This window comes from Strigops habroptila, chromosome 4 (assembly GCF_004027225.2).
Source record: "Strigops habroptila isolate Jane chromosome 4, bStrHab1.2.pri, whole genome shotgun sequence".
NCBI lineage: Eukaryota > Metazoa > Chordata > Aves > Psittaciformes > Psittacidae > Strigops > Strigops habroptila.
Genome location: NC_046358.1, coordinates 59579219 through 59606673, shown reverse-complemented (window position 1 = coordinate 59606673; position 27455 = coordinate 59579219). Strand labels below are relative to the sequence as shown.

General features: G+C 42.9%; 2 protein-coding genes across 4 annotated transcripts in view; one reads left to right on the top strand and one right to left on the bottom strand.

Annotated features, from left to right (window-relative positions):
• Window positions 1–1301: 1301 nt before the first annotated feature.
• Window positions 1302–20580, top strand: TRAF6 (TNF receptor associated factor 6). Of its 2 annotated transcripts, XM_030482984.1 has the most exons (7): window positions 1302–1361; window positions 7996–8316; window positions 12107–12257; window positions 12847–13005; window positions 13625–13696; window positions 15026–15103; window positions 15962–20580. In XM_030482984.1, exons 2-7 carry the CDS (start codon window positions 8027–8029, stop codon window positions 16841–16843), a joined length of 1632 nt encoding a protein of 543 aa, XP_030338844.1. In that variant the 5' UTR covers window positions 1302–1361; window positions 7996–8026; the 3' UTR covers window positions 16844–20580. The 2 variants fall into 2 exon arrangements, with proteins under 2 accessions (XP_030338844.1, XP_030338843.1); XM_030482983.1 differs by lacking the exon at window positions 1302–1361 and having other exon boundaries at window positions 6991–8316.
• Window positions 20581–24486: 3906 nt separating this feature from the next.
• Window positions 24487–27455, bottom strand: part of PRR5L (proline rich 5 like) — a 40383-nt gene continuing 37414 nt past the window's right edge. For both annotated transcript variants that reach the window (XM_030482985.1, XM_030482987.1), the window contains exon 9: window positions 24487–27261. In XM_030482985.1, coding sequence (XP_030338845.1) covers window positions 26879–27261 — 383 coding nt within the window. In that variant the 3' untranslated portion in view covers window positions 24487–26878. The remainder of the gene's footprint in view (window positions 27262–27455) is intronic.

Genomic DNA, 27455 nt, shown 5'->3' with positions numbered 1-27455 from the left:
TAGGCTATGTTATGCCTTCAACTCTGCATGACAAGTGATGCCCTAGGTCTAAGGCATCCACCCAGGAGAGCAGCTCTCTGCAGTGCAGGTCCCAGACCCATCCAGGAGACAGGGACAGGCACAGCTACAGTGTGGCTCAGGCAGGGACTGAAGGCCCAAGGCTGAGCTGAGACATGCCCCCTGGGCCCTTCGCAGAAGGCGGTGAGGTGGGGGTCCCAGCGGAGATGGGTCCCAGCCACTGAGGCCTTAGAACACCCCCAGAAGCCTGGCAGAAGTAGACCTGCACTGCTCACAGGCTCTCCTTTAGACGCTGATGGTTGGCCACTTTGGGGACAAGACTATTGGGCTAGATGGACCTTCTCTCTGATGGAGTACTGTTGTTCTCAAGGTCTCATGTTTCAGTATGTTTTGCCAAGGGAAACAGCTCAGGTATTTCTAGAAATGAGCACAGAAGAGAACAGAAGGGACATGATTATGGGTATTCAACACCTGCTAGTGCAAGGCTGGGAAGAAATGTCATCAGAGATTTCCCCACCATGAACTGCTAGGGAAAGCAGGAGGTAAGAAGAAGAAAACATTAGACTAGACCAGTTCAGTTGGATATTGGAGTCTTATCTTAACTCCTCCCATCCATCTCTGAGACAAAAGATAGTTGGAATTCCATCTCGGCTTCCTATACCAACCTTTGAGACAATGAATTGGTGGAACGACCATGTCAGCGCTTTTCTCCGCTCGCTGCTGCCATCATGTGGTCCGAGGCCGGTACTGCAGGTGGAGGGTGGGAGGTGGCTCTGCGGGCCGCTCGGTGCTGCGGGGAGGGGGATGAGCGGTGTGGCGCTTGGCCCCTCTCTCTGCTGCCATCACGTGGCCGAAATTCTTTGCTGTAGGTGGGGGGGTTTGGTGGCGCTGAGCACCGTTCGCTGCTGCCATCCTGTGGCCAAAGCTCGGTACTGCAGGTGGGGGGGCGGCGTGGCGCCCCTCGCTCCTGCCATCATGTGACCAAGCTCCGGTACTGCAGCTCGAGCTCCACGCACGCGCGGTGGCGCTTGTACCCTCCACGGTGCTGTTAGCCGGTACCGGCAACGCCATCCTGTGGTGCCTGCGGGCCGGCAACGCGCGCTCGCTGCTGCCTTCCGGTTCGGAACGCTGCCGCTGCCGCTGCCGCCGCCACCGCTCCACGTTCGCGGTGCCGGCAGGCGCGTCGGGTGCTCGCGGGCGTTACCTTACCGTGGCCTCAGCCCGGCGTTCGCGCGCCGATTTTGGTCCCTCCGGCGCGCCTTCCGTGACTAGCGCATGCGCAGTGCCCCGGAGTAGCATGGCGGCGCGCAGGGCGCGGGGTCTGCCACCGGCGGCAGGGACAGGTGAGGGCCGATGCTATCGAGAAGCGAGGCGAGGCGAGGCCAGGCGCTTGGGCGGGTGCAAGGGTGTGCGCGCTCGCTGGCTCCCGGGAGCGAGGGAATAGCGCAGCAGATAGAGCCGTCCCGATCCCGCCCCGCGGACTAGCTCCGCACACCCCGCCCCCCTGCACCTAACCCTACTGCTGATCTCCCTCCGCGACGGCAGGGGGCGCTGTAGCGGCCGTGGCGCGTCGCTGCGCCCGGCGCCCGTTTGCGGAGAAGGCAGAAGTGGCGCCCGGCGGGGAGCGGCGGGCGGTGAGTGCGGCGGGGGCCGCGGAGGGGCTGCCCGGGCGGCGCTGGCCGCGGAGCGCTGTCCCGGCCGGGCTGCGGCTGCGCGTTGGGAAGCGGAGCCACTATCCTGCCGAGCGCAGGCGGGCGGCCCCGCCGCCCCTTCCCGCAGAGCGAGGCTCGGCGCACGGCTGTGTGGGGCCGGGGCCTTGGCGCTGCGGTGGCCGGCGTTAGGGAGGGCGGTGATGGAGCTGAGGCCTGAGCTGCGCACAAGCCGGGCCGCGGTCTGTCGGCGGCCGGGGCTCGGGGCTAGGCCGGTTTGCCGCGGGGTGGGAACCGGCCGGAGTGACTTTGTCTTTGCCTCTTAACTGTGCGATCGGACAACTATGGGAGCGTGAGCAGTGGGCAGCTGCTGAGTTGTTAGTTCCTGTGCAGCCTCCAGTGCGTCACCCGGAAAGTGGGCTCTGCTTTTCCAAGTGTGGAATGAAGATTGAAAAATACACAGAAACATTTTAGATATCTTCCTGTTAACCATCTTCCCTGTTAACAATCTTCCAGTGCCTAAATGGGCCGATAGTAAGTCAGGAGAGGGGCTTTTGACAAGGGCCTGTAGTGACAGGACAAGGGGGAATGGCTTTAACCTGACAGAGGGGAGATTTAGATTAGGTATCAGGAAGAAGCTCTTCCCTGTGAGGGTGCTGAGGCGCTGGCACAGGTTGCCCAGAGAAGCTGTGGCTGCCCCATCCCTGGCAGTGTTCAAGGCCAGGTTGGATGGGGCTTGGAGCAACCTGGTCTAGTGGAAGGTGTCCCTGCCCGTGGCAGGGGGGTGGAACTGGATGAGCTTTAAGGTCCCTTCCAGCCCAAACCGTTCTCTGATCATTCTATGAAAACACAAAGCAGTTTTCTTGCAAGTGTTAACACAGTGAACACAGGGTAAAATGCACTGAAGATGTTAAATAAGCTGTTAGTGCAGCCAGTAACTTTGCCTCTCCCTGTTCCTTTTCCTACCTCTCCCTCATAATCAGTACTTTCTTAATCATTCTGTCAATGGTATCTATGGCACCACACAGTGCACATCGCTCACGGGTAGCTCTGCAGCATGAACAAGTTGTCAGAGGCGAACATGGAGAAGTACTTTCAGCTAACTACTGGGTATAAAGGATATAATTAAAACATTTTCCTCCCACGTATGGCTGAAATTTCTATTTAAGAATGAAAAGACTCAGTGTGGCCTATCTGAAACAGATGAAATTGATGGAAACCACTATTGAAGTAATAACTTATTACTCGTGATAATGAAATTACCATAAAGTACTGCCACTCTACAAAAATACAGAGCTGTCGAGTTTAGAAACAGAATCACTGAATGAATTGCAGACAGGTTTGTGTTGGAAGGGACCTTAAAGCTCATCCAGTTCCAACCCCCTGCCACGGACAGGGACACCTTCCACTAGACCAGGTTGCTCCAAGCCCTGTCCAACCTGGCCTTGAACACTGCCAGGGATGGGGCAGCCACAGCTTCTCAGTCATTCTGGAAATCACCCATAAGGCTTCAGAAATCCCCCAGGGCTGCTCTGCTCTAGTGGCAGAAGCTGTTGGTTGTGTCTAATGAGCTTTTAATGTTGTTAATCGATTGCTTTTGCCTCAAATGTTACAATTTTAAGTCATTAGGTTCACATATTTAAATGGTAAGTATAGTGGTTATCCAAGAGACTTGGAAGTCTGAACAGTTACTGCTATTAGGAAAACCAAAAACGGTTGCTATCTCAACAAAATGCTTGCAACATGCTTGCAAGCTTCTACAAGAAACCAGAATTTGTTTTTTGCAGTTACAAGTTCTGCCTGAATCTCCTATTGCTTTGGCTTGCCTATCCATGTGATAGCTTTGAAATGAAAGTGTTTTACAGGTACTAATTAAAAGGAAATTGCATCATTTTATATGGTCTGCCTGGATGAGGCCACAGGGATGGTAGTTACAAACCTCACAATGCAAACACAGCACTTATCACTTGTCAGTAGACCATTGATTAATATGCTTGGGAATAAGTGTTGCAGTTATTGCTTCATAAACAAATGATCCAAAGTCACTCCACTGGTCTGTCAGTCTCATGACCCAGAAATCTCTATGTACAAAACTGTTCTTGGCAAGGCAGAAGAGTAGTCTTCCAGACCACGAAGGCATTGAAGGCATTTCCCCGCTGGCTGTGTGATTAATTTTGTTTGTGAGCTTCAAGTAAGAAAAGGGATTTGGAGTAGTCTTCTGTATTGATTTCCTTATTTATATGACTACTCAGAGTGAATTTCCTAGGAAAAGGCATGTGGAAATTAATTGTACCCAATACTTACTGATTAATACTAAAATTGTCTATTTCGTGGTAGCCAGTACAATCTGTGTACTCTGTTCCTTCACCTTTGCTAAATGCTCAAAGGTATTGTTTCATATTTCAGTGTAAATCGGTTACAATGGATAAATTATTTGCTCCCTGTTACTCTAATTATAGTGTAATTTTCCAGGCAATCTGAAGATACTGTCTGGTACCAGTAGTTTCTTCTTTTGATTTAGAAAGTTTCTGAATTAATCCTGTGGCTCTTTGGTGCATGAAAATCTGTAAAAGTCCTACTTAAGCTCTATTACATGACGGGACTTCACAAATCAGAGTACCGAGTTTTGTTGCATATGTTGATTTAAAATACAGGGGCTTTAATTCTGTTTTGAGATTGGTTTTGTGAATCATAAGGTATGTTTATTCTTGCAGGAGTTTGCTCTTCTGGTCTGACGTTGCTATCTCAGATCAACCTAATCACCTTGTAAGGTAACAGTGTAAATAGTGACATAGCACAGGGTGCTTGCTGAAGAAAGGTTGCATTATGGTTTGATGTTGGAGTTGGAAGAATGGCATAGGGACTCCCTGTAGTCTTAACTGTGTTTTTGCTGGGACATGATCCTTAGGGATTGAAGATTTAATCCTGAGGGCATTTCACATTTCTGCAGCACAAGTACTGATCAGACAAATTCTGCACATTACCATTTGGCATGGAAGGCACCTTCCTTTCTGTTGTCACACAATACAGCTTTTGCCTTGGAGAGCGAAATCAGCCTTCCCTGGTCCAAGTACTTTGGGTACCTTGTGTGTGCAAGCTAAAACCCATTATCCATCTACTCGGCAAGTCTGATAGGACTTCCTAGCTCTAGAAGTGGGCATTTCAGATGCGTTACCAAACGTAGTTTCAAAGCTTCCTCTACCTGAGAAACTCTACGCTAGCAAAACCAAGAATTACCACGTAATAATAATCCAGTTTAATTTCAGTTGTTCCTCAATCTGAAGACTGGATCTTGTCCAAACAAAAAAAGTCTTAGAGCAGACTACCAGGATAAATTCTAAAGGCTGTGGTGTAGGCAAGTTGTTATAAATTAGTATTTGCATATTTTTGTACTTGTATTTGACTCAATTTTGTTCAGCACAGAGGAGCAATAGCAGCTATTATTAACAGGAAATAAAACCAGTGTGTTTTCGGGGGAATGTTTGTTAGGTTTTTACTTCACTGGTCATCTATTTGGTAACCGAAAAGGAAGGGTAGCAATTTGATATGAATTTGGGGATATATACTGGTTGGGGTTTAAAATCCATCCTCTTCTAGCCTGAAAGTTTTTTGAATTCCCCAGGGGACGAACATGCAAAACTGTCAGACCAGGCTCAGGAACTGTCCCACCTTCATCAAGGGAGAGACCTGTCAGCGACATTCAAAATAAAATGGGGTTTGCTCTAGCGCTGCTCTGTTCAAGATTGGATCTATGTTACTACTTGTGGAGGATAAAATAAGTGCCACAAGAAATGGAAGCAATTCCTACTAACGTAGTTACAACTTGTAGAGGAATAATTTTAAACTATGGTGGAGTAATCGGGCCTTGGTTAATGGTCTGAGTAACAGCAGTGTGGATATTGATTTGGAAAATTATTCCTTGCCTCACACCTATACATATGTGTGGAGGAAGGAGGATTTTCATCACAGATAAGATGAAATGGACAAGAGGAGGAGGAGGAACAACCCTCTTATGTAAAACATGAACAAAATTTAAAAGATCTATCTCTTAATCACCTTGTTTAAGTTGCTTCTTTGTGCCTGAATTTCTCTATTTCAAGAGAAGAGACAGTGGTAGTTGCACTTCTTTTTGATGAACCCCTTGGTCATATGCAGACAAAAAGCTCCATGTGGGAGCAGAGTGTATCACAGAATAAGGGGATTTTTGTGTGAGACTGTGATGGTGACTGGTTGCAGTGAGTCATTCACTCAAATGGCTCTGCTGTAGGACTTCTGTTTCTGTAAACTTACTGTACATACCTGCTATGTCTGTAAAAACAAATAGGCAAAGAGAACACCACATGCACAGCACTTAGATTTTCAAAGTCTTCAATTATCGAGATTTTACTGAGTCAGATCCTGGTTACTTCCTTATAAGAACAGTATTTCAAATAGTCTATTTTTTCCAAGGATCAGCCCAAGGGAAGAGTTGCACACTTCTTTGCAATTAACGTGACAGCTGAACTTGGCTAAAGCTATTATATTTTCCTCTTTGCAACTTCCTGACTTCCTTTATGACATTGCTAAAGGGGAACATGTTCCTTTTCCCTTTCTTAGTCTCACTAAATATACCCTTGTGGCTTAGAGTAATGTGAATCTTTCAGTCCTAGGCTGGCTGGTGGATTCCAGTATCCTGCATACCAGCGTTCCCCCTCCACCGGCCTAACTTAGTTACTGTGATTTTGGGGGAAATACAGATTTCACAAGAGGACTAATCATCCTCTGCAGCAGCTGGTAAATAAAAGTTACATTAGCTTAACAACAGGAGCAAGTAGGTTTGTTTTGATATTTTTTCCCCCCCCCCCTCCAGAGAAAAAGAGACCTACTGATGGCAGTCTAAAAAAAGTCTTTCTGTCACAGAGCATCTTTCTAAGCATTGATTCTTCTGCTTCCATTCTAAGCCATTGGGGGAGCTTTTGTGAGACTCCCCTGCAGTCCTGCATCCAGCTCTGGGGTCCCCAATACAAGAGGGACGTGGAGGTGTTGGAGCAAGTCCAGAGGAAGCCACAGAGATGCTCCAAGGGCTGGAGCAGCTCTGCCCTGGAGACAGGCTGAGAGAGCTGGGCTTGTTCAGCCTGGAGAAGAAAAGGCTCCGGAGAGACCTTAGGGCAGCTTCCAGTGCCTAAAGGGGCTGACAAGAAACCTGGAGAGGGGCTTTTGACAAGGGCCTGTAGTGACGGGACAAGGGGGAATGGCTTTAACCTGGCAGAGGGGAGATTAAGATTAGACATTAGGAAGAAGCTCTTCCCTGTGAGGGTGGTGAGGCGCTGGCACAGGTTGCCCAAAGAAGCTGTGGCTGCCCCATCCCTGGCAGTGTCTATTCATATTATTTCAAGAGACCTTTGGCTATACTGCTGTGCAAAAGAAGATCAAACTAACCTGGGCTTAGTGGGCTTGTTTCACATGCCTGTCCCCATAGCCCTCAGCCTATTCATACTGCCTTGCACCTTGTGATAACCTCTGTGTTTCAAAGAAATGCGGTTTATATAGAAAACCACCCACAGTAGGATTCTAAGAAAATGGTTGTAACCATTAAAAAATGGAGTTGGACGAAAATTTCTTGGACTTCAAGAATTCATGTTTGTTGTTCAGCCCTTTCTTTGAAGTTCCCTCATCATCAAAGAAGAGCACGAATTCTGAGTACTACTGGTTTGTAGATAGCTTTTTTGCTGTGGAAGCATTAGCCTTACCTCATGTGTAGCTTTTTAATTTAAAGTCATGTTGGCAGTTCTTAAATGTTATCAGCAGTGCTGTATATTTGAATTTCATTTGCAGCACAACATCTGTTTGGTTTGGGCACCTGGACTTGCGGGCATGCACATAAAGTGATTTGAAACCTGTCCTATTAATCACTGTATACAGAAAATGTTAACATTTATTCACCGCAAAGGTAAATATGGAATTGAGCTATTGTCATCCCATAGAACTTGGTTTTGTATAGCATTTTAATGCAAATTACATTTGAATGTTTTAGAAGTAAATAATATTGAAGGGGTAAAGAGGCATTTTCAGTAAGCATAGCAAAGACAAAGAGTATTCATCTTTTTACAGAAATTAAGGGGTCAGATGAAAGAGTTCCCAAAAGGTGTGTGTGTTTGTGTTGGAACTAGGCTGACAGGATGCAGTGCTCTTTCGTATATATCACAAGGTAAGTAAAAAAGATAGATAACAGAAACTGGGACAAAACAAAACCAGTCATTTTAGTAGAACCAAATCTTCCTGGTTGGAAAGACTTGACTGGAAAGTCTTGGAGTATTTTAAATTAACACATCCTTTTGTCATCTTGCAGGGCATTTCTGTGTAGCACTTGATTAGCTACTATGAGCTTACTATACAGTGATAACAGTAGTGGAGCCCAAGACGTGGAGAGCGGCTGCTGCGCAGCCATGGCCAGTGCCTGCAGCGCTGGAGTAAAAGAAGACAGTGCCAACAGTGGGACTGGAAACCCTCAGAGTTCTTTCACAGAGGAAACACAAGGCTATGATGTGGAGTTTGACCCCCCCTTGGAAAGTAAATATGAATGTCCAATCTGTTTGATGGCTCTTCGAGAAGCAGTGCAGACACCATGCGGACACCGTTTTTGCAAAGGCTGCATTGTCAAATCCATAAGGTAAAGGAAAATTTATGGAAGTTGCTTTTAAGAAGGAATTCACTTATCAAAGCAGAGTAGTTTAAGGACAATGTAAACTGAACAGAACTGCTCGAGGTGAATTACCCATGAGTGCTAATAGAACTCTGGGAATTTATAATTCATCAAAGATATTTTCTGATAAACACCATATATGGCCAAAATGTCATGAGTTTGGAGGTTGCAAGAGCTTTAGGTACTTTACCATTTATTATTCTGCTGACGAGATGCGCAGTTACGGTCATTGGTTAGAATTTACCACAGGACTGAGTGAGGAACTGCAGTGAACCCGTGCTCAGAACGCAACATTTCACAGCAGGTAGAGAAACTTCCTTCTTCAACCCCAGGCATGGAAAATGGTTTCTCTTCCTTTTTCAATTAACAGAGCAGTCGCTCTGCTCAAAGTTCCAGGTCTGCAAACAGTTTCAAACCGTTTCAGTGATGAGAAGCTTTTGCTCGTACTGAAGTTTGTAATGTGTACAGTACTGTAATGATTGATGTCATTGAGAAGCTTCTACAGAGCTAAAATGAAAATGGAAAGTGATTTTTGCATTTTCTAAGTACTCCCCCCCCCTCCCCCCTCCCCTCAATTAAGTTATTGTCACAGCCTTCATTTGATCAGGGGAAAAAATTGCTTCTGTTTATTCCTTCTTTCCCCACTGTCCAGCTCAAGTGAGCCCAGAGATTAAGGATATTAAATTACAAAGGACGGGCAAGCAGTTTTTGATGAATTGCTTCTTGTGACTTACACAAACAATTGTAGTTGTCCATGTTGAAGGAGTTGTGACTGCAACTAGAAAGATTTTTTTATAAAGCTTTCAAAGACCGAAGTCTCAGATCTTACAATTTGAGGGACAGGATTAGACCAGATGGATTTGATCACAGAAAATGTTTCCCTCCCAGAAAGTCTTGGCATCTTTTTAAATAATGCTGTCCAAAGTGCTTTGAAGTGCTATGAGTCATGGTAGTGAAGAAGCTTATCTACCTAAGAAGCTACAAATTGTAGTGTACAAGTGTTACTTTCTGGAAAGCACTTGATGAGAAATTTTGGAAGAACCAAGTTCAGATGCAGTAACTAATTAAGTTTCACTCCAGTCTTTCTTTTCTTGTATCTTAGGTCAAAGCTGATTTAGGGCTTGTAGAAGACCTCACCAAATATCAGAACCTCTGTTTATTGGTAAAGCAGAATTATAAGCTGACAAGGGGCAGCAAGGAAAGCTTTGAGAGCTAGCAGTGCATGCCAGCTGTTTTCAGTTTCGAGGCTGAACTGCTCAGTTGATAAAATCAGAGCAGGCTTTTTCTTCAAACAAAATTCTTCTGGCTTTACTTTTCATACCTATGTTTGAATTTCAAGGGAAATTATAGGAATATTCATTGTGCTTTGTAGCAGATGATTACTGTTTCACAGATACTGTTTTGGAGGGCACACCCCAGTGTGATAAGTAATTCCAGCATAGAAAAGCCTCCACTGGAAGATAAATTGGAACTGAGGTGCATGAACTCAGTTCTGTGATAGAAAATGTATAGCAACATCTTTGTCTGTAGATGGATCTAAGCAGCCTTTCAAACACAGTCCCTATACTTGTAAATGGTGTTTGAAGTCTGTAGTGACAGGACAAGGGTGAATGGCTTTAACCTGAGAGAGGGTAGATTTAGATTGGATATTAGGAAGAAATTCTTCCCTGTGAGGGTGGTGAGACACTGGCACAGTGGCGGGGTTGGAACCAGATGAGCTTTAAGGTCCCTTCCAATTCAAACCATTCTGTGATTAATATATTACAATGTTACTGCTTTTTCCTTACTATAATCACTGGAAATCTGCCGTTCATTCTTATTTTACTCTTTGTTAGTTATTTAAACTGGGGATCCAGTAATCATTATTTCAAATTAATCTGTTGTTGGCTCTTTTTACATGTGATTAGCTTTTTTGCGTAGAAATAAGACTGCTGTCTTCTCAGCAGGCCTACTGAGCTTCACTAAACAGGGTATTGGAAATATACCTGTGAAAACTGATTGCTGTAGGATGTCTGTGAGGTGAGGGAATGTTCCTGGGCTGTGACAAAGATCAGTATTCTGATCGTAGCCCTGGGAGCTAGGAAACAAAACAGCACACTAGGTATTTTCAGTTTTCCACTTGTTTAGGAGTATGACTATCAGACTTCTGGTGAGCAAAACCTAGGAAAGGAAGTTCATTGTCTCTTTCTGAAGTCTCAGCTTTACCCCCACTTCCTCTTGCAATGTTGCTGATGGAGTTGCTGAGCAATTATTTCCTTTTCCAACAAAGAACACAAATTCCCTCCTGGTCTCCACAGCCCACTAGGTCCTACTTCCTCTCACGCTTGTGAGCAGTGACAATGCTCTGGCCTTTGATCTTTGCACCACAAGTGCTCTCTGACATTTTTCTGCCCCATGTATTTTTCCATTTTATGGCTGTTTCCATTAGCACTTCAGCTCAGAAGCTTTGATCTCCATGCCTCTTCAATTGTATTACTTACTTTTGAATAGATATTTTGACCTACTACTTTCAGAAACAAGCTGATACTGGATATTTTTTTAAGGAAAATTTGGTAGAGGTGAATCCCTTTTTTACTTCATGATTCTTGTGCTTAATGCAGGTAGACAACCTGACAAAGTGGAACAGGCTGTTAATTCTCTCGTGCAAGTTACATGCACCCATGTTCCACCATCAGACTCCAAACTTGCACCAGTTAGCACCAACTTCCAGTCTGTTTGCTGTTAAAATGGCTTCAGATACAACACCCAGTTCCAAATCCAGTGTCGTTTTCATAGAATAGCAGAATAGTTTGGGTTGGAAGGGACCTTAAAGCTCATCCAGTTCCAACCCTCTGCCACAGGCAGGGACACCTTCCAGTAGGCCAGGTTGCTCCAAGCCCCGTCCAACCCGGCCTTGAACACTGCCAGGGATGGGGCAGCCACAGCTTCTCTGGGCAACCTGTGCCAGCGCCTCAGCACCCTCACAGGGAAGAACTGCTTCCTAAGATCTCGTATAAATCTCCCATCTGCCAGTTCGAATCCATTCCCCTTTGTCCTGTCACTACCTGCCCTTTAAAAAGTCCCTCTCCATATTTCTTGTTCGCCCCTTTAGGTATTTGGAAGGCTGCTATAAGGAGTCTTCCAGTACCTAATACTTTTCATAGTAATTTTTATGTCTTAAGTTTTTTCACCTTTCTCTGCTGTCTAAATAAATTCAAAGATGATCAAATGGTTGTCCAACAAAAACAGTGAAATGAGCTATATGAAAAGTAATGCCACATAGATGAAGTGAATCTGGAACAACAAACACTTTTGCTTTTGCTCAGCTGTCAGCATCTTGGCTGTTTATAAAGTGAGAAAGAAAGGAGAGAAGGTCCAAGAATCTTTAAAGGATTGCTTTGAAATAGTATGTGAAATATTCTTTGTTGTTTGAGCTATGTTATTACTTGCAGAAATGGGACCATAAGTTCTCAGTTTCTTTACATCCTCTTCAAGTTTATTTCCAGAGTATCCATCTGGCATTCATCCAAATAAGAACTATTGAGTTAGAAGCTGCTGTCACCCCAGTCATGCCACCTCTAGTGAATCTTGTGTATTGACAATTTCTCTGATGTACACTGCATACTGTCTGCTAAGTGTCACATAAAGGCCATTGTTTTTCAAAGACTTCCTTAATGTGTAATAATTTGGCCACTAATGTCTTGCTAATGTAAAAATATTTTAAGTTAAGGGCAAAGGGAACTTGGAGTATCTTTTTCCTTTCTTATTGGCGTTACAGAGATGCAGGTCACAAATGTCCAGTAGACAATGAAATTCTGCTTGAAAATCAACTTTTTCCTGACAACTTTGCTAAACGGGAAATCCTTTCCTTAACGGTGAAGTGTCCTAACAAGGGCTGCAGTATGAAGATGGAGCTGAGGCATTTAGAGGTAAGAATTAGTCTGGAAAACATGCAGCCTGGTTTTCCTGGGCAAGTTAAAATTCTAAGTAACATAAATGCTCATATTTATGCTTGTTTATGCTGATTCAGTGCACTGTTCATTCAAGACTATAGCTACATGTATTTGGTTTTTGATGAGCCTTTAATTGTAATTAGGTGATTCGCAAGTGAACATTGTACTGCATAAAAATTGCACTGATGCAGCTTTCTCTTTTGATCAGTCATGTTTGTATTTGATCTGTATCTGTACTTCACACAAATTCTCTAAAGTCAGTTTAATATTCCCTCAGAGCAGCTAGATACGTTAGTTGAAATATTTTCTTTTGGAAAATAAAATGCAAAGTTAAAAGGCCAAACATAGAGCTGAATTTTTAAGCATTCTTAAAGCTCTAAATACATGAAGTCCTGATCTTGGTAACGGGACAATAACATGGGTAAAGTCAGCATAAGTGTATAAGGATTTACTTGTATGAAGGAAGGATTACAATTCATTCCTCCTGTACTGTACTTTATCTTGAAAACAGATGAGACCACAGTACCTGTTTTTAGTATCAAATCCCTCTTTTGTCCTTGTTCAGGACCATCAGTTGCAGTGTGATTTTTCCACTGTGGAATGCCCACAGTGCCAGGGAGCCTTCCAGAAGAACCGTCTGAAAGAGCACATAACACAGGAGTGTCCAAGGCGTCAAGTCTGTTGTCCAAACTGTGCCACATCTATGGCCTATGAAGATAAAGAGGTATTTAGCATAAGTCTTGGCTTTTCAACCCTCATTCACATGGGTTTGCTTGTAAATGGAACATCAGTTAAAAAAAAAAAAGATGTTTGGTATAGAAGAGCTCTTTGTGCTGCACAGGTGAGATGCTACAAACTCAGGTCATTAGTCTAGAACAGCCGAAAGCTGGGGAGAGGATTGTGCTTAAATACAAACTTATTTGGAACCCTGCATGTGAACAGACTTGTGTAAGAACTGTTGAATTTTGGCCTTCCCGTCAGTGAGGCCAATACCTACTGCCAAAGTAACACATGAAGCAGTGTTTACATTTACAGTTCTTATGCCTGGCAGAAAGGATGTGTCAGGAGCTGCATCTTTTGGGGATATCTCCTAACATAAAAGACCAAGATAATTTCTGAATTCTTCTCCTGGCTCTGCATTTTTTTACTTGAGTAATACTGGGGATCGTCCTTTCCTTTTTGAGCTTCTATTTCTTTATATGGATGTGTTTTATCACAGTTGCATACAGCTAAGTGTAAAATTTGAATGCACATAAAAATATCAGAGGTAGTTGGCAATATTTTAAATTGTGTAACTTCATTGATTCTTTCTTTCCTCTCTTTTTTTCTGTTTGATAACTAAGCTTCATGACCAAACCTGCCCACTTGCCAATGTATTTTGTGAATATTGCAACACAGTGCTCATCAGAGAGCAGGTAAGAGACTACCTTTCTCTGTGTTTAATCTGGGGCAGATGTTTTGCATGTACATTACTTCTTTAACCTGAGATCAAATTTGAAGAAATAGTTTGTCTACTACCTAATAAATCTTTAGCTCTCTCTGTCTGAAAATGTTTCATCCAGTGCAGGTGTAATATTCTTTCAAATGCCACTTCAGTTTTCAGTTGCAGTCTGGTAAACCTCTTGGATTTCTGTCTGCAAATCACATTTAGCTATATTGCTGCTTGAGTGGGGCCATGCTGCGTGGTTTTGATCTTGAGTGGAGGCTAATGAATACCAAGCTGCCAGTGCTTATGGCTGAAATTAGAAGACAAGGCTTTGATTTGGGCAGGGGAGTATTTGTAATTAGCCATTGTTGGAAATTAGCTATAAATAATTCACTACCAAACTGTAGATGCTGGCTGGAATTCTGCTTGTCCATTACTATTGTAATAGCCATTACTATTTCTTCTATTGAATAACCTCATTGACAGGAAGATGATAAATGTGTTTCAATTTACAGCCCATCCCTGTTAAAATTAAGAACGAACTTGTCAAATTGGAGAAATATTCTAAAAAACAGGATTGAGTTCAGTAATGACAAAGGCAAAAGTGTGTTGTAAGGTAGAATAATGAACTGCGTTATCCTTTCCTCTGCTTAGGGGTCGTAAGGCCTCAGCTGAAGCTGTCCAGCTTTTGAGGTGGGGATGGATAGGGAGGATCCTGAGCAGTGAGATAATTGGGTCTGGAAAACACAGACTGTAAGAAAAAATTAAGTAAGTTGAGCTTTTTGAGGAAGAAGATAATGAAAACAGACAAAACAAGTATATGCAAGTAGTGCTTCAGAAGGGAAGGAAATGCCTAGTCCCTGGCAGTGTTCAAGGCCAGGTTGGACGGGGCTTGGAGCAACCTGCCCTAGTAGAAGGTGTCCCTGCCTGTGGCAGGGGGGTGGAACTGGAGTCTTTAAGGTCCCTTCCAACCCAAACCATTCTGTGATTCATGATTCTATGAATCTATTAAATGGACTGTGATCTGACTTCGAGGATAGGCTAGAAACAAAAGGCAAGAAAACCTGAATGCTTTCTGATGCCTTCTGTAAGAACAAAGGTAATGAATCATTGATGTACATACAAGGAGGAGGTAGAATTTTTATCATCAGTTAACATTTTTGTTCAAAAATTCCATGTTTCTTTGAGAAATTACATAGGTATAAACCGATCTGACTTCAGCTACTTATTCAGAGTCCATGCAGTCATATTCTTTTAGGATGGTATAAAAGAATAAAACTTTCGATGGAAAAATTAATTTCAAATCTGATTTTTTTAGATGCCTAACCATTATGACAATGATTGTCCTACTGCCCCAGTGCCTTGTTTTTACAGTGCCTTTGGGTGTCCAGAAAAGGTAAGCCTTTTGTCAGAATAAGGAATTGCAGACCTTCAGCATGTGTTTGTTTTTTGGGTTTTTTTTAATGTGTTTTCCTATTCTTGTCTCATTCGCCAGCCCAAATCCTCAGTGATTTGTGGGTGGGTTTTTCTGTCATTTTGAGGTATCGTGATTGTAAAACACTACATGTTCATACATTGCCTTTTAAAAAGTCCTTTTCGAATTTAAAAAAACTCCGTGAATGATTTGCTTGATAACTTGCTTTTATTAATGCAAGAGTGTTTACTCAGTTTTCATGGCAAGAAAGTAGCTTCTAGCATTTCCTCCAATGTTCTGACCAAATAGAGTTATGGCTCTTAAAGCTCAGCAAAGAAAACCTGACAGTGCTTTAAATTAAATTAAATTCTAAAATTATTTAATCTGGATAATCTTATTTTTAGTTGCTTATACTTCTTTGTAAAAATCGATCTTTTCCCTTCAGCATTTCTACATCAGTTTTCATACACCTTTGTGTTTGGTATGGGGGAGCATTTTAGCAAATCAATGAAAGGAATACATTGCTGATTTATAAGACAGAAAAAAATAGGAAATGGATGTTTATCACTAACACTTTTTTCACCATGTCGCTATTTTGAGTAGAACAGTACTTGCCCACTGGCATTTGAATTTCCTTTCTCATTTGTCGTAACAGCAATCTTAAATTTGGAACCCTCCATTGGTCAAGTGCTGCTTTGTCACATCACCTGTCCTTGATTCATATTCCAGTTTTTATCACATAACAGAAGCAACTAGTTTGGTTTTCTTCCAAGCCACATTTAAGATGGGATTGCAGATAACATTTGATGTATTCCTAATTCCACTTTTCTTAAATTCTAGATGCAAAGGAATGAACTGGCACGACACATGCAGGAGTTCACTCAGGTTCACATGAGAATGATGGCTCAGAGTTTTCAAAATATCAGTGTTACTGCTACAAATCCTGTACCCTTCATCAATGGCTTACCCTTTGAGCCTGCCCTCTTCTCACATGTGTCACATGCCACATATGATTGTAATCCAGAAGTTGAAAACTTCAAAGAAACTATTCAGCAGTTGGAAGGTCGTCTGGTAAGACAAGATCACCAAATCAGAGAACTCATTGCTAAAATGGAGACTCAGAACACTCACATGGCAGAACTCAAACGTACTATCCGAAATTTGGAGGGAAAGATTACTGAAATGGAAGCACAGCAATGTAATGGTATTTATATCTGGAAGATTGAGAACTTCAGTGGACTTCAGAAAGCCCAGGAAGAAGAGAGACCTGTTGTGATGCACAGTCCTGGCTTCTATACTGGAAAGCCAGGCTACAAGCTGTGTTTGCGCCTGCATATCCAGTTACCAAATGCTCAGCGGTGTGCTAATTTTATTTCTCTGTTTGTCCACACTATGCAAGGAGAATATGACAGCCATCTGCCTTGGCCTTTCCAAGGCACTATACGACTTTCTATTTTGGATCAGTCGGAAGGCCCTGAGAGGCAGAATCATGAAGAAGTAATGGAAGCCAAGCCAGAGTTACTAGCCTTCCAGAGACCAACAATTCAGCGCAATCCAAAAGGGTTTGGTTATGTGACTTTCATGCACCTGCAAACCTTGAAACAAAGAACCTTTGTAAAGGACGATACGCTTCTGGTGCGCTGTGAAGTTCTAACACGTCTAGATTTAAACAGTCTCCGCAGAGAGGGATTTCAAGCTCGCAGTGCTGATGGAGCTATGTAGCTTGTAAGTCTTAACCAGAGGAGCAGAGCCACTAGTCATGTTCTTCCACCACAGATTATGCTTCATCGTCCATCTATGCTGCATTTGTAAAAGATCATAGTTGCCAACATAGCTCATCTTCACCTGAATAGAATTTCGTTGTTGCTGGTATACTTTTGTTTCTGTATGAGGTCATGTGTTCAATTATTTGGTATTGTTCTCTATTAAAGTAATAAGCTGCTTCAGTAGCAAGCTAACTAAATGAAGTGTTGTCAATCAAAACTGCCTACAGGAAAGTCCTGTTGGCATATCTGTACATCTTAGGCAAAACTTTATCAGAAAAGACCTGTAAATCTTTTCACCTCAGTGCCTTGGAATAGATACTGTATCAGGGAAATAGCTAAATTAATGAAGATAAGGAGGGGGGAGGTTTCTTAGTTTTGTTTTTCACAGCGCTTGGGAGAGTTGAGACAGTTTCTGTATTGACTTACCTAGAAGTTTGAATTGGCTATGCTTCTCATGAAATCTGAAGTCAGGTTAAGGCTTTGCTCAAAACATCTAGGGTTGAGGTATGCTTTGACCCTTCCCTTCTGTGCAGTTCTCTTTAGGAAGTTGCATGTTTATGTAGAATTGACTCGAGTATTTCTGAAAGATGTGGTAGTGTTGTGGAGAAGGCTAAACAACTCTGAGCCAAGTTTACTGAGGAAATATTTTTAATGTGTTCTGAAAGTGCCCCCCAATTCTTTATTTTGATAAATGTTTTTGTAAGTGTGTGCTCTGGGCCCAGAATGTCAGTCACCATCACCAGAGAGAGAAAAGTGTAGCACTTGAATGAGATACCTTTGTGCTGGTGGGATCTCCTAGTGCTGGATGTTTTTTTCAGGTTGTGAGTTGGATACATGAGTGAAGGTATGTACTGACTACATGGGGTGATGCGGAATTGGGTTTACTGTTGTTGAAACCTGAACTGGTACCAAAGGTGAAGTGGTGACCTGCAGCAGTTTGAGTGATCTGCTGGTGTTGTGGGTGACTTACGATTTCTGTTGTCTCCTGTGAATTCTCAGTGGCCATATCAACATCCATCTGCTGTGGGTATTTCCTGTACTATTAGACAATAGGAGCTGGGCCACCCTCAACACTTTGGAGGGAAAGAAAAACCTGTTGAGATTTGACAGTGTGAAGAGAAATTGCAATCCTGTTTGCTCTGAGGAAGAAAATCCATAGTTCCTCGTTTACCAAACACTAGGTTCACTATGGCAAGAATTCAGGAGTTTACTAACGTTTGTGTATGTTATTGCTTTCTGTTATTGATTGCGTGTATGCCACAAAAATGTTAGTTTTGACCAAAGTTGAGTAGTTTGTGTTCACTGGTGCTAAAAATTTTAGCTTATCATGGTGCTGATAAAGTCTGACTCTTGTCTTTGAAAGGAGTGAAGAAGAAGGTTTTGTCACCCCAAACTTAAGTATAGAGTCTGATACTGAAGAAAAGTGATACATAAGTGTATGTGTATTATTTCTCCAACCTAGTGAACAACTTGAGACACTGCAATTTAAAAGATACTGAAGAGTATTCCAGTTATTTGGCCTCATCAAATCAATGCTGTAGGGGAAATGTGTATGCTTAATACATACAAGGCTAATGAAAGACTACTATAGTGTATGGATTTGGGAGGATGAAAAACTCCAGGACCCAACCTACCACTTTGTTCATCATATTCAGATGACTAAAGTTTATTTTGTAGATAGAGCCGCCTATTAGTAGAAGAGGGATTATGTTAAATGGAGTATTGTCACTAGTGAAACATGAACTTCTGATTAGTGGTAAGTGCAGTCAGTCATTGACTGACTGAGTGTATTCTGTGTGTTAAGAGGACAGGTGAGCATATATTACTCAAAACAGGAAGAGATCCATGCTTTAAAACTGTCTTTTTAAACCTCTTAAGTAGTTTTTATACCGAACAGCCTCATCCTATTAGCGGGATTGTTTCAGAGTGCCTTGTTAGACTATGCCTAGTAGTTAAACGATTCTTAACCAAGAGCTTTTAATGTGTGTGACAGTGCCCAGGCCCACTGTAACCAGAAGGCACTGTACACTAGTTCTCTGGTCATTTTCAAGCTATATTAGTTATCCATGTTTTTTCAAGATGCTCAAAGACTACCATTCTCCTCTCTTATTTTTTCTGAGGGGGTGGGGGAGCAGGAGACTTGTAATTTGAGAGCTGCTTCCTGCCACATTTACTTTCTCAACCCTAGTGATCCTAACAAAAAATGTCCTTAATCTGTGTTCTAATAGTTTATATCCAAGACCCACCAGGTGCATTAGTACTTTCTTTCCTTTTGAAGCTTTGTGTTATGAACTGAATTTTTGCTTTGAGCCTTCCTTATCTGCTAGATCTGCCATACTTCTGCCTTGAGAGGAACCTCAGTTTGGTGGCAGGTTCAGGAGTTTAAATGATTTGGTTTAATCCTGTACAGTAACACAAACCGATAGGGAATAGAACGCTACTGCATATGTAATACTGCACTGGCTACAGTAACATGGATGCTTTAGTCACTGCTGCTATTCTACTGTTTTTGTATTTTAAAATTACCAGGTAGAACTCCACGTGATGCCAAATTACTGTAATGCCAGAATCAGAGACTCTCAGAGCTAATTTGCTAAGTATCAGTTAAGTCTTAACTTCCATGAAAAATTATAAATGCTAATGAAATGTTTATTTAGGTACTTATTCAGTTTTCCTCTTTCTTTCCCCACCTTCCAAGCTACTCTTTATTTTAACTGCAGTTCCACAGCTTTCTCCTACAAATAAGAACTTCAGCTAATGGAAGAATTCAAGAGTCTACATCTTTGCCGTCTCAATGTTGTTATAGTCTTTGTGACTATTAGCTTGTATTTGAACTTTTCTAAGTTTATCATAACGAGATTCAGTTTCTGTGTGAAAATGCATTTTCACTGAAACAGCCTCTTTTTACCTTCCTCCAGATCTCACCTTTTCTTTTTAGAAATCAATTTTATCATGGTAGATTGAGAGGTAATTGCTAGAACTACTTAAATGGAAGTAGAAAGGTACGCAGGGTTGAGAGCTGTTTCTAAAACAAGTATGAAGAAATTAGAGGATTTAACCACTTACCTGCATAATTTCTTCAGGAATGGGGTTCTTTAGGTCTGTAACTCTTGATGCCTTGCAGTATTACTGGATCTCAGAGTGGGTTAGAGAGTGGCTTAGCTTTTTTTATCTCCCAAATTTCGGTTGTCTTGAATGTGGTTTAAGCCAGCCATACTTAGTACGTGTCTTTGCAAAGCTGCTATGGCACAAATTCTCCGATTATAATATATTGCAAATGTGTTTCCTTTTTGCCTCTGAATGTCTTCCCCTGCAGGGCAGGGAAAATTATTTTTCTAAAGATGTTAGTATGTAATGTATATGTGGGAGCTCAGATAATGTGAGATGTATAGACTTGAACTCATGATATGCCTGGTCATGTTTGCTGTGGGATTATTAAACTTGCCCATGAAATAAAATGAAGGTGGCCTTTCTGTTCTTATTTAGAGATGCTTTCACATCAAATACATTGATGATAGATGCAAAACGTGATTCTGGGGTCATTGTTAAAGGCTTGTATTGTTTTGCATTTGAACAGAATGAAAGTACTCCTGTTCCCTTGGAAATAGCAATAGATTGTTTAATATATATTTTGTAATTAATGCACAGCTGTATTTCTGACAGGACTTTAAAAAATAAACTAATTAAACTGTGCACTGCATGCTGCATCTTTATTCCTCTGGAGGGCTGTTCAAAAAGATGAACTGACACAGGACCTCTGGGGTAGTTTTTCTGTCTCGTTGGCTGGTCTTAATGAGGGGTGTACCATATAGCACCATGCAGGCAAAGGATATATTTCAAGATAAAATCTTGTGTAATTTGTAAAGGGTATTGATAGTTTTATTCATCACTAGAAGACAGAGCTAGTGCAACTGATAATAAACTCAGTGTTCTCATGATCATCCTGTAATTTAAGATGCAATACAGGATGATCATCTTTGAATGCTGAACACAATCACCTCTGGCCACATCCTGCTTGCTTCTTATGTTTATCACAACAACAACTCTGGTTTGAAGCTTTGTTGCAAGATACTCGGATCAGAAACCAAAGGGAGTTCCTCTGTCAGAGAAATGTGTGTTTGCTTCATGGCAATCTGCTAATTTATCTCAACCAACCACATAGAGAGAGTCAAGCTGTTTTTTAACAGCATCTGCAGGAAGGGAAATCTTGATTTCAGACTCCATGCCCCATCAAATGTATATTTTGTTCAAGACATTCAAATTCTTCTGGGAAACATGGTGGTACTTACTAGACATAATCTGTAAGGCAAGTGCAGTTAATGTCAAGTTAATTACATTTATCTTTCATCCAAATTGGTCCTAATAGCTGCTATGTGTAATGGATGGGAAAGCATGCTCAGATACCATAGAATCACAGAATGGTTTGGTTTGGAAGGGACCTTAAAGCTCATCTAGTTCCAACCCCCTGCCACAGGTAGGGACTCCTTTCGCTAAAGCAGGTTGCTTCAAGCCCTGTCCAACCTGGCCTTGAACACTGCCAGGGATGGGGCAGCCACAGCTTCTCTGGGCAACCTGTGCCAGGGCCTGACCACCCTCACAGGGAAGAACTTCTTCCTAAGATCTCATCTCAATCTCCCCTCTGTCAGGTTAAAGCTATTATGCTAGAAGGAAAAATGACCAAAGGTGATACATTTCACTGTCACCACTGTCTCACCCTCCTCATTTTCCCCACCAGTGAGCCTTTGCCTGCTCCATCTGGAAAGGGTGGCTTGACCAGACTGGCCTGAGTGGACTTAGGTGCTACCACTCCCCTTACAGGATCTGAGGGCTTTAGTGACCTGAAATACAAAATTTCATGATCTGCAGACTTCATGTCTGGTTTGGTTTGGGGTTTTTTTCCCCAATTAAACCTAACCTGCTTGATAAAAATATGTGTGTCAGCACAAGATGCTCAGGTCACACTGTGTGACAAGTTCACACTACCTCTACAGTTTTTTCCAGTTTGCAAACAACAATAAAAAAATCCAACCCCCCAGACAGCGCTGTCCTTGTTTCTCCTATTCTTTTTTTGTTTCCTCTTGCCTACAAGTAAGCAGAAAGAGATTCTGTAGTAGTCATAGCTTCAGTCTACCATTGTATTTTATGCCAAGCAGAACTATTATCACCTCTTCTCATCCCCTCTAAGAGACTGCAATTTTCTATTTCAAAAAAACCCAAAAAAAACCAAAACAAAAAAAAAAAACCAAAACCAAAACAAACAAAAAAAGTGCCATTGTAAAAATTTATTTATTTACCTTGCTATTTTATGATGCAGGAGGAGCAGATAAAGACTGAGATGATTGATAGATTATCTTCATGATGCTCTTTCTGCTCAAAACCTGGAGCCCTGCTTCATGGTGTATTCTGTTCTAAGGAACATGGTTGGCAATCATGTTCCTTAAACCCATTTGTTCCACTGAAACAAGTGCTCCAGTTTCACAGCTCTGGAAGGCTGGGTGTAGCTGGATTTTTTCCCCTCAGCTGGAACTTACAGAATCACAGAATGGTTTGGGTTGGAAGGCACCTTAAAGCTCACCTAGTTCCACCCCCACATGCCATAGGCAGGGATACCTTCCACTAGGACCACATTGCTCAAGGCCCCATCCATCCAATTTTAGAATTGGAAAATTTCTGAAGCTGTGTGAGGAGACTGAAACAGAAAAATAATTTCCCTATAAGCGCAGTCATAGCCTCGCTTGATAAACTGCCTTTTCCTTTTGGATTGTGTTCCGACTGATCTCTGAGACAACATGAAAGTTTCTTACCCCTATAGACAGAACCTGGAAAAGCAACAAGACAAACCTTAACTTATCTCACCTCATTGCACAGAAGATGGTTTTCTGCAGAGTCCTGACTCGTCTGCTCCACGTGAGTATTGGTAACCTGTGGTTTTTCCCTTCTCTCTTCAGCAGTAGGATGTCAGGCAAAGGTGTCCTGTGAAGTCCATGAGTTTGGCTTTGTCAAGCCCTACAACAGTATGCTTGAGCTTGCATTTTTATTTCCATTTTGTTACTCAATTATGCATGCATGGACTTGTTTCCGAGATTTAATTTTGCTTCTGTTGCTGCCTTTAATAAAGTGGTCGTTTCAGCCAGCTATGAGCTTGGGCTTTGGTAACAGGGGTTTGAGGAACCAAGGTACTGCCAGGGAAAAGTAACACATAAAAGTCATGCTAGTTTCAGTGTCACACCTGGGTGTGATAAACTTCACACAGTGCGGAGTTTAGACTGACCTTAGCAAGTCCCTTCAATGAGATTCACCTCCTCGAAAGAGTTCTTTGGGCTAACAGTTATGTATCTTCATGCCAAAGTCCTTTACATAGGCATGTGCCTGTCCTCATCCTAACAGCTGAAATTCAGAAAGTGAATCAATATTTAAAATTCAACTCACTGATCTACTTTGTTTTGTTTTGGTTTTGTTATGGCACCTAGACTTTGTATCCCCTGGAAATGGAAGGGGTTTAAACTTTACAAGAGTAGAAAACACAATGATCTTGAAAAGCAAGTCTAGTGCTCTTAGGAAAGGGAAGGTCAGACCACTGAACATCATGTGGAAATAATCAAATCATGGGATAGAGATGATCAGACAGCAATGGAAGCCGGTGTGGGAATGCAAAGGAGCCATATTTTAACCTGCACCTATTTCTGACTCATATATTCCCAGTACAGCTGTAATAGTCTCAGATATAGAGATAATAAAGTAATAAAGGTAATGTGCTGGTTACAGAAATACAAACAGGGAGACCTTAGAGCAGCCTTCCAATACCTAAAGTATCCAACAGGAAGTCTGGAGAGGGTTTTTGACAAGGGCAGGTAGTGACACAAGGGGGAATGGCTTTAACCTGACAGAGGGGAGATTTAGATGAGATATTAGGAAGAAGTTCTTCCCTGTGAGGGTGGTGAGGCCCTGGCACAGGTTGCCCAGAGAAGCTGTGGCTGCCCCATCCCTGGCAGTGTTCAAGGCCAGGCTGGATGGGGCTTGGAGCAACCTGGTCTAGTGGAAGGTGTCCCTGCCCATGGCAGGGAGTTGGAACTGGATGAGTTTTAATGGTTTATTACCCAAACCATTCTGTGATTCTAAGATTGTATGACTATGAATATCTCTGATGAGGCTCCCTCAGTAATTTTACGACAGAACTGTATGGATATAGAGAATAAATCATTTACTACAAAGAGGAGACAGAGTAAAAAGAGAAGAAAGATTCAGTGTGATGGGAAGTGACTCAACCTAGGTAATTATCCAGTTAGAAGGTAACAGACAGACTTGGGGAGGTGGTGAGAGAAATACTTTGGTCACATTCTGACAGCTCTTCCAAGAGGTTTTCTCGAGTGGATGAGGGTAGAAAAGACCTGCCCTGCGCCCCTGTCATGGCTCTGCGACGTGGTGAGCGAAGAAGCCCTCCCAGGTCTGCCCCCAGCTTTCCAACCACTCCCAGTTTCACCCAGTCTGCCTGTAAGTGGTACAGGCATGCAGATGCTTCTGCATCTAACATGGCTGTAAAAGTGGTGCTTATGACCAGACCCTCTGTGCAGTTTACAGAACAACTTTTCTTTACTTCAGTTTACAAAGTAAAGCCACCAGCTTTAATTCTCCCTAAAAACCAAAACGATTGAGGAAGTGCACGATTCAGAGTGGCTTGGTGCAAATCTTTGCAAAGTAACAGACACAAAAATCAAAATAATTAAAATTATACATACATGTAAAACAAAAGAAATTCAAGTTATAACCAGGACTGGATTTCTATTAGCCCTAGAGATGATCCAAGAATATGTCAGGAAATAAATAAAGCATTCTAATTTTCACCATAAAAGAGGTGCTGCTCACTGATCCAAATGGTTTGGGTAGCTACAGAAAGCAAACGGGTTAGAGCAGAACTGGAAAAAAAGAAAAGCATTCATAAGAGTGAACTGAAATGCTGCAAGACCAGCATGGTCTACTAGGCTTGGCTGTCACCACAGAGATTCTGAAGCTCCACCACAATCCGTGGCTACCCTAGGGCAGATTCCACCAAATAAGTTGGCCTGGTCACTCCAACTTATGAATAGGAGGGCAATTTATCCTAGAATCCATCTGAAGGGAAGACTGCTTAAAACCACATCTTCCTGGTCTTTACTGGACTGCACACACTCGGAGGAGGAGGCAGCCAACACAACTAAATCTCTCCTCTTCAATATGTAAGCACAGATGGTGATCACAACACTTGGCATTTCCACAAAGGCCAATAGTTAGGGTGCCTTAGGTGGCTGCAAGAAAAATCAGGCCCTCTCAAGTATCTCTTTCAAGATTTGCAAACCACAGGAGACAAGGCAATACCCTTGTTTACAAAGGTAGCGTGACTTGTGCTCGTCACTGGTATTTCTGATGCTTTGTTACCAAATAATAATCTGCTGCTAAGGCCAAATCCTGACAGGTTGGAGCTGTACTTTTGATGCAGCCAGTGGAGCAGGAGACGCTTAATGACCAACAGAATCAGGGCAAACTCTGCAGTTAATGTCATAGCATGCAAAAAACCCACCAAAACCAAACATCCTGAAGATTCATCCTAACCTTCTGTTTCCTTGTCAAGACAGATCTATTTATAGCCAGCACCACAGGGACTAGATTCAAGTGGCAGTGGTGTTATACCCCTATTTTTAATGGGATTTGACATTTAAGGCAGCATTTCGGTTCACCTCTATGCCTGTAATTACACTTGCAAATCTGCTTAGCAAGACATCCGCAGAGCAACCCAGGGGATTGCTCAAACAGATGGGTTCTGTTCCCATAGAAGCAGCATTTGAGTACTAAGTGATGCTACAGAGCAGACACTGCAGGCTGCAGGGCCTGACGCAGACACTTGCAAACTGGAACCACTCATACTCTTCAAAATGAAAAGCAAGACTGCAAAGAACCTTCACTTGATCTTAAAAGCAGCACTGCGCTGAGTCAGATACCACTGGAGGTCAGGAGCACTTCATGAATACACTACCAGAACAGGACTCCTTTCTACTACCTGCCAGTTATCTATGTTTTCACAAGTGCTAAAAGTACCAGAGCAGCCCAAGGATGAAATCGTCTGAAATCACGATGGGCCAGTGCTGAAGAAGCACCTTTATGTCTCCCACACAAGTGTGGGCTCTGCCCAGTGCCTCCTTCCCAAAGGACAGATTTCTCCTTTCATTGTAGCCCTCCAACAACGACATTTTGAGAGCAAATTGATGCCAAATGCCACGATGCTCAGGACTATATATTCCCACAAATTATACGCTCACCCATCCTTTACACCCAATTGACACCACCACCCCCAAAGATGTCACTGGAACCAAATATGGTACGTATGAAGTACTCAGCTGGGACTCCATGAGTTTTCTTTGGGTCTGGGGCAAAAAAAAGTTGGATCTGGATTTTTCATCCAGGCCTATGGGAGGCAAAGTGAAGGATCTACTTCTCTCATAAGCCAACTGAGCAGACCTTTCTGCAGGATGCAAATAGTTTCATCCCTGAGTTCAACTTTAAAAGCGAAAAATGCCATCCTCAGCCATCCCCACCGCCAGGAGCAAAGAGGACATTTAGCACAGAGCACTCTGCTGCAGGAACAAAGAGCAAACCAGTAGCACAAAGCTGGGAGAGATGGCAAAAACCAGAAAGAGGCTAATTTGTATCATAACAAAGAAACAGAAGGAAACCCGAGGCCAAAGGTTTTGGACTAGCAGAAGGAGAAAGCTTACAGAAGGTACACTGTAGACAGCGAAACCTTTGCAGCCCTCAGTGCTCATTTGGGAACAGCCTGGTACCTTCACCAACAACGATCCCAGACAGGCAAGAAAAACAAATCTAGAGAGTACTCCTAAAGAAACAGAAGATCCCTCAAGGCCATTTCAGTGACATGAGCAAAGTTTGATTAACTTTTTTTTCCCAGCAGGGATGACACAACACATATTGAATATACATACAGTTCTCCTCAGCAAGACTTCTAGCTGACTGATGTGCAGTTCAGCTCTGCAGAGTCCTGCCTACCCGCTGCCATGACTCCCTCTGGCCCATCAGGAATACTGGGCTCACTGGAGCACTGCCTGTGGCTAAAACTGGGCTGCAGGAGGAGGCATTTGTCAGTACTGTCCGACTCCTCAATCACAATTCCTGTATGCATCATGGAGGCCATTGCCAGGAGCTGAATATCTGAGTGAGCATTGGCAACAGTGTGGCGGCGGATGCTACCGCATTTCTCCAGGTAAGCCTCGCCCTCCTGCTCTGTCAGCGGGGTCAGGGCCATCTCGCCAGGCTGCCGGCTCATCACCACGTGAGATGAATAATTCGGTGCACCAGTCTTGGGACGGGATCTGGAGTACCGTCTCTCTGGAAGAGAAAAAGGAAGCAGGAAGGGTCAACAGGGCACAGACAAAGCATTGCCCCAGCTGCTAGGCTGGCATTCCCACCTCATTACTACCAGGTTATATGGTAGTTAGGAACTATCTCCTGCTATTACTGGCCTTGGGGAACAGAGAGGGCTCAGCATGGAGCCACAGAATGTCTCACTTCATTACCACCAG

Bases quoted from the DNA above. Each gene is read 5' to 3' on its own strand.
- TRAF6 (XM_030482984.1), top strand. From the start codon at position 8,027: ATGAGCTTACTATACAGTGATAACAGTAGTGGAGCCCAAGACGTGGAG. The intron at 13,006-13,624 runs GTATTTAGCATA...TTGATAACTAAG, and splicing joins TGGCCTATGAAGATAAAGAG to CTTCATGACCAAACCTGCCC. The intron at 13,697-15,025 runs GTAAGAGACTAC...TGATTTTTTTAG, and splicing joins CAGTGCTCATCAGAGAGCAG to ATGCCTAACCATTATGACAA.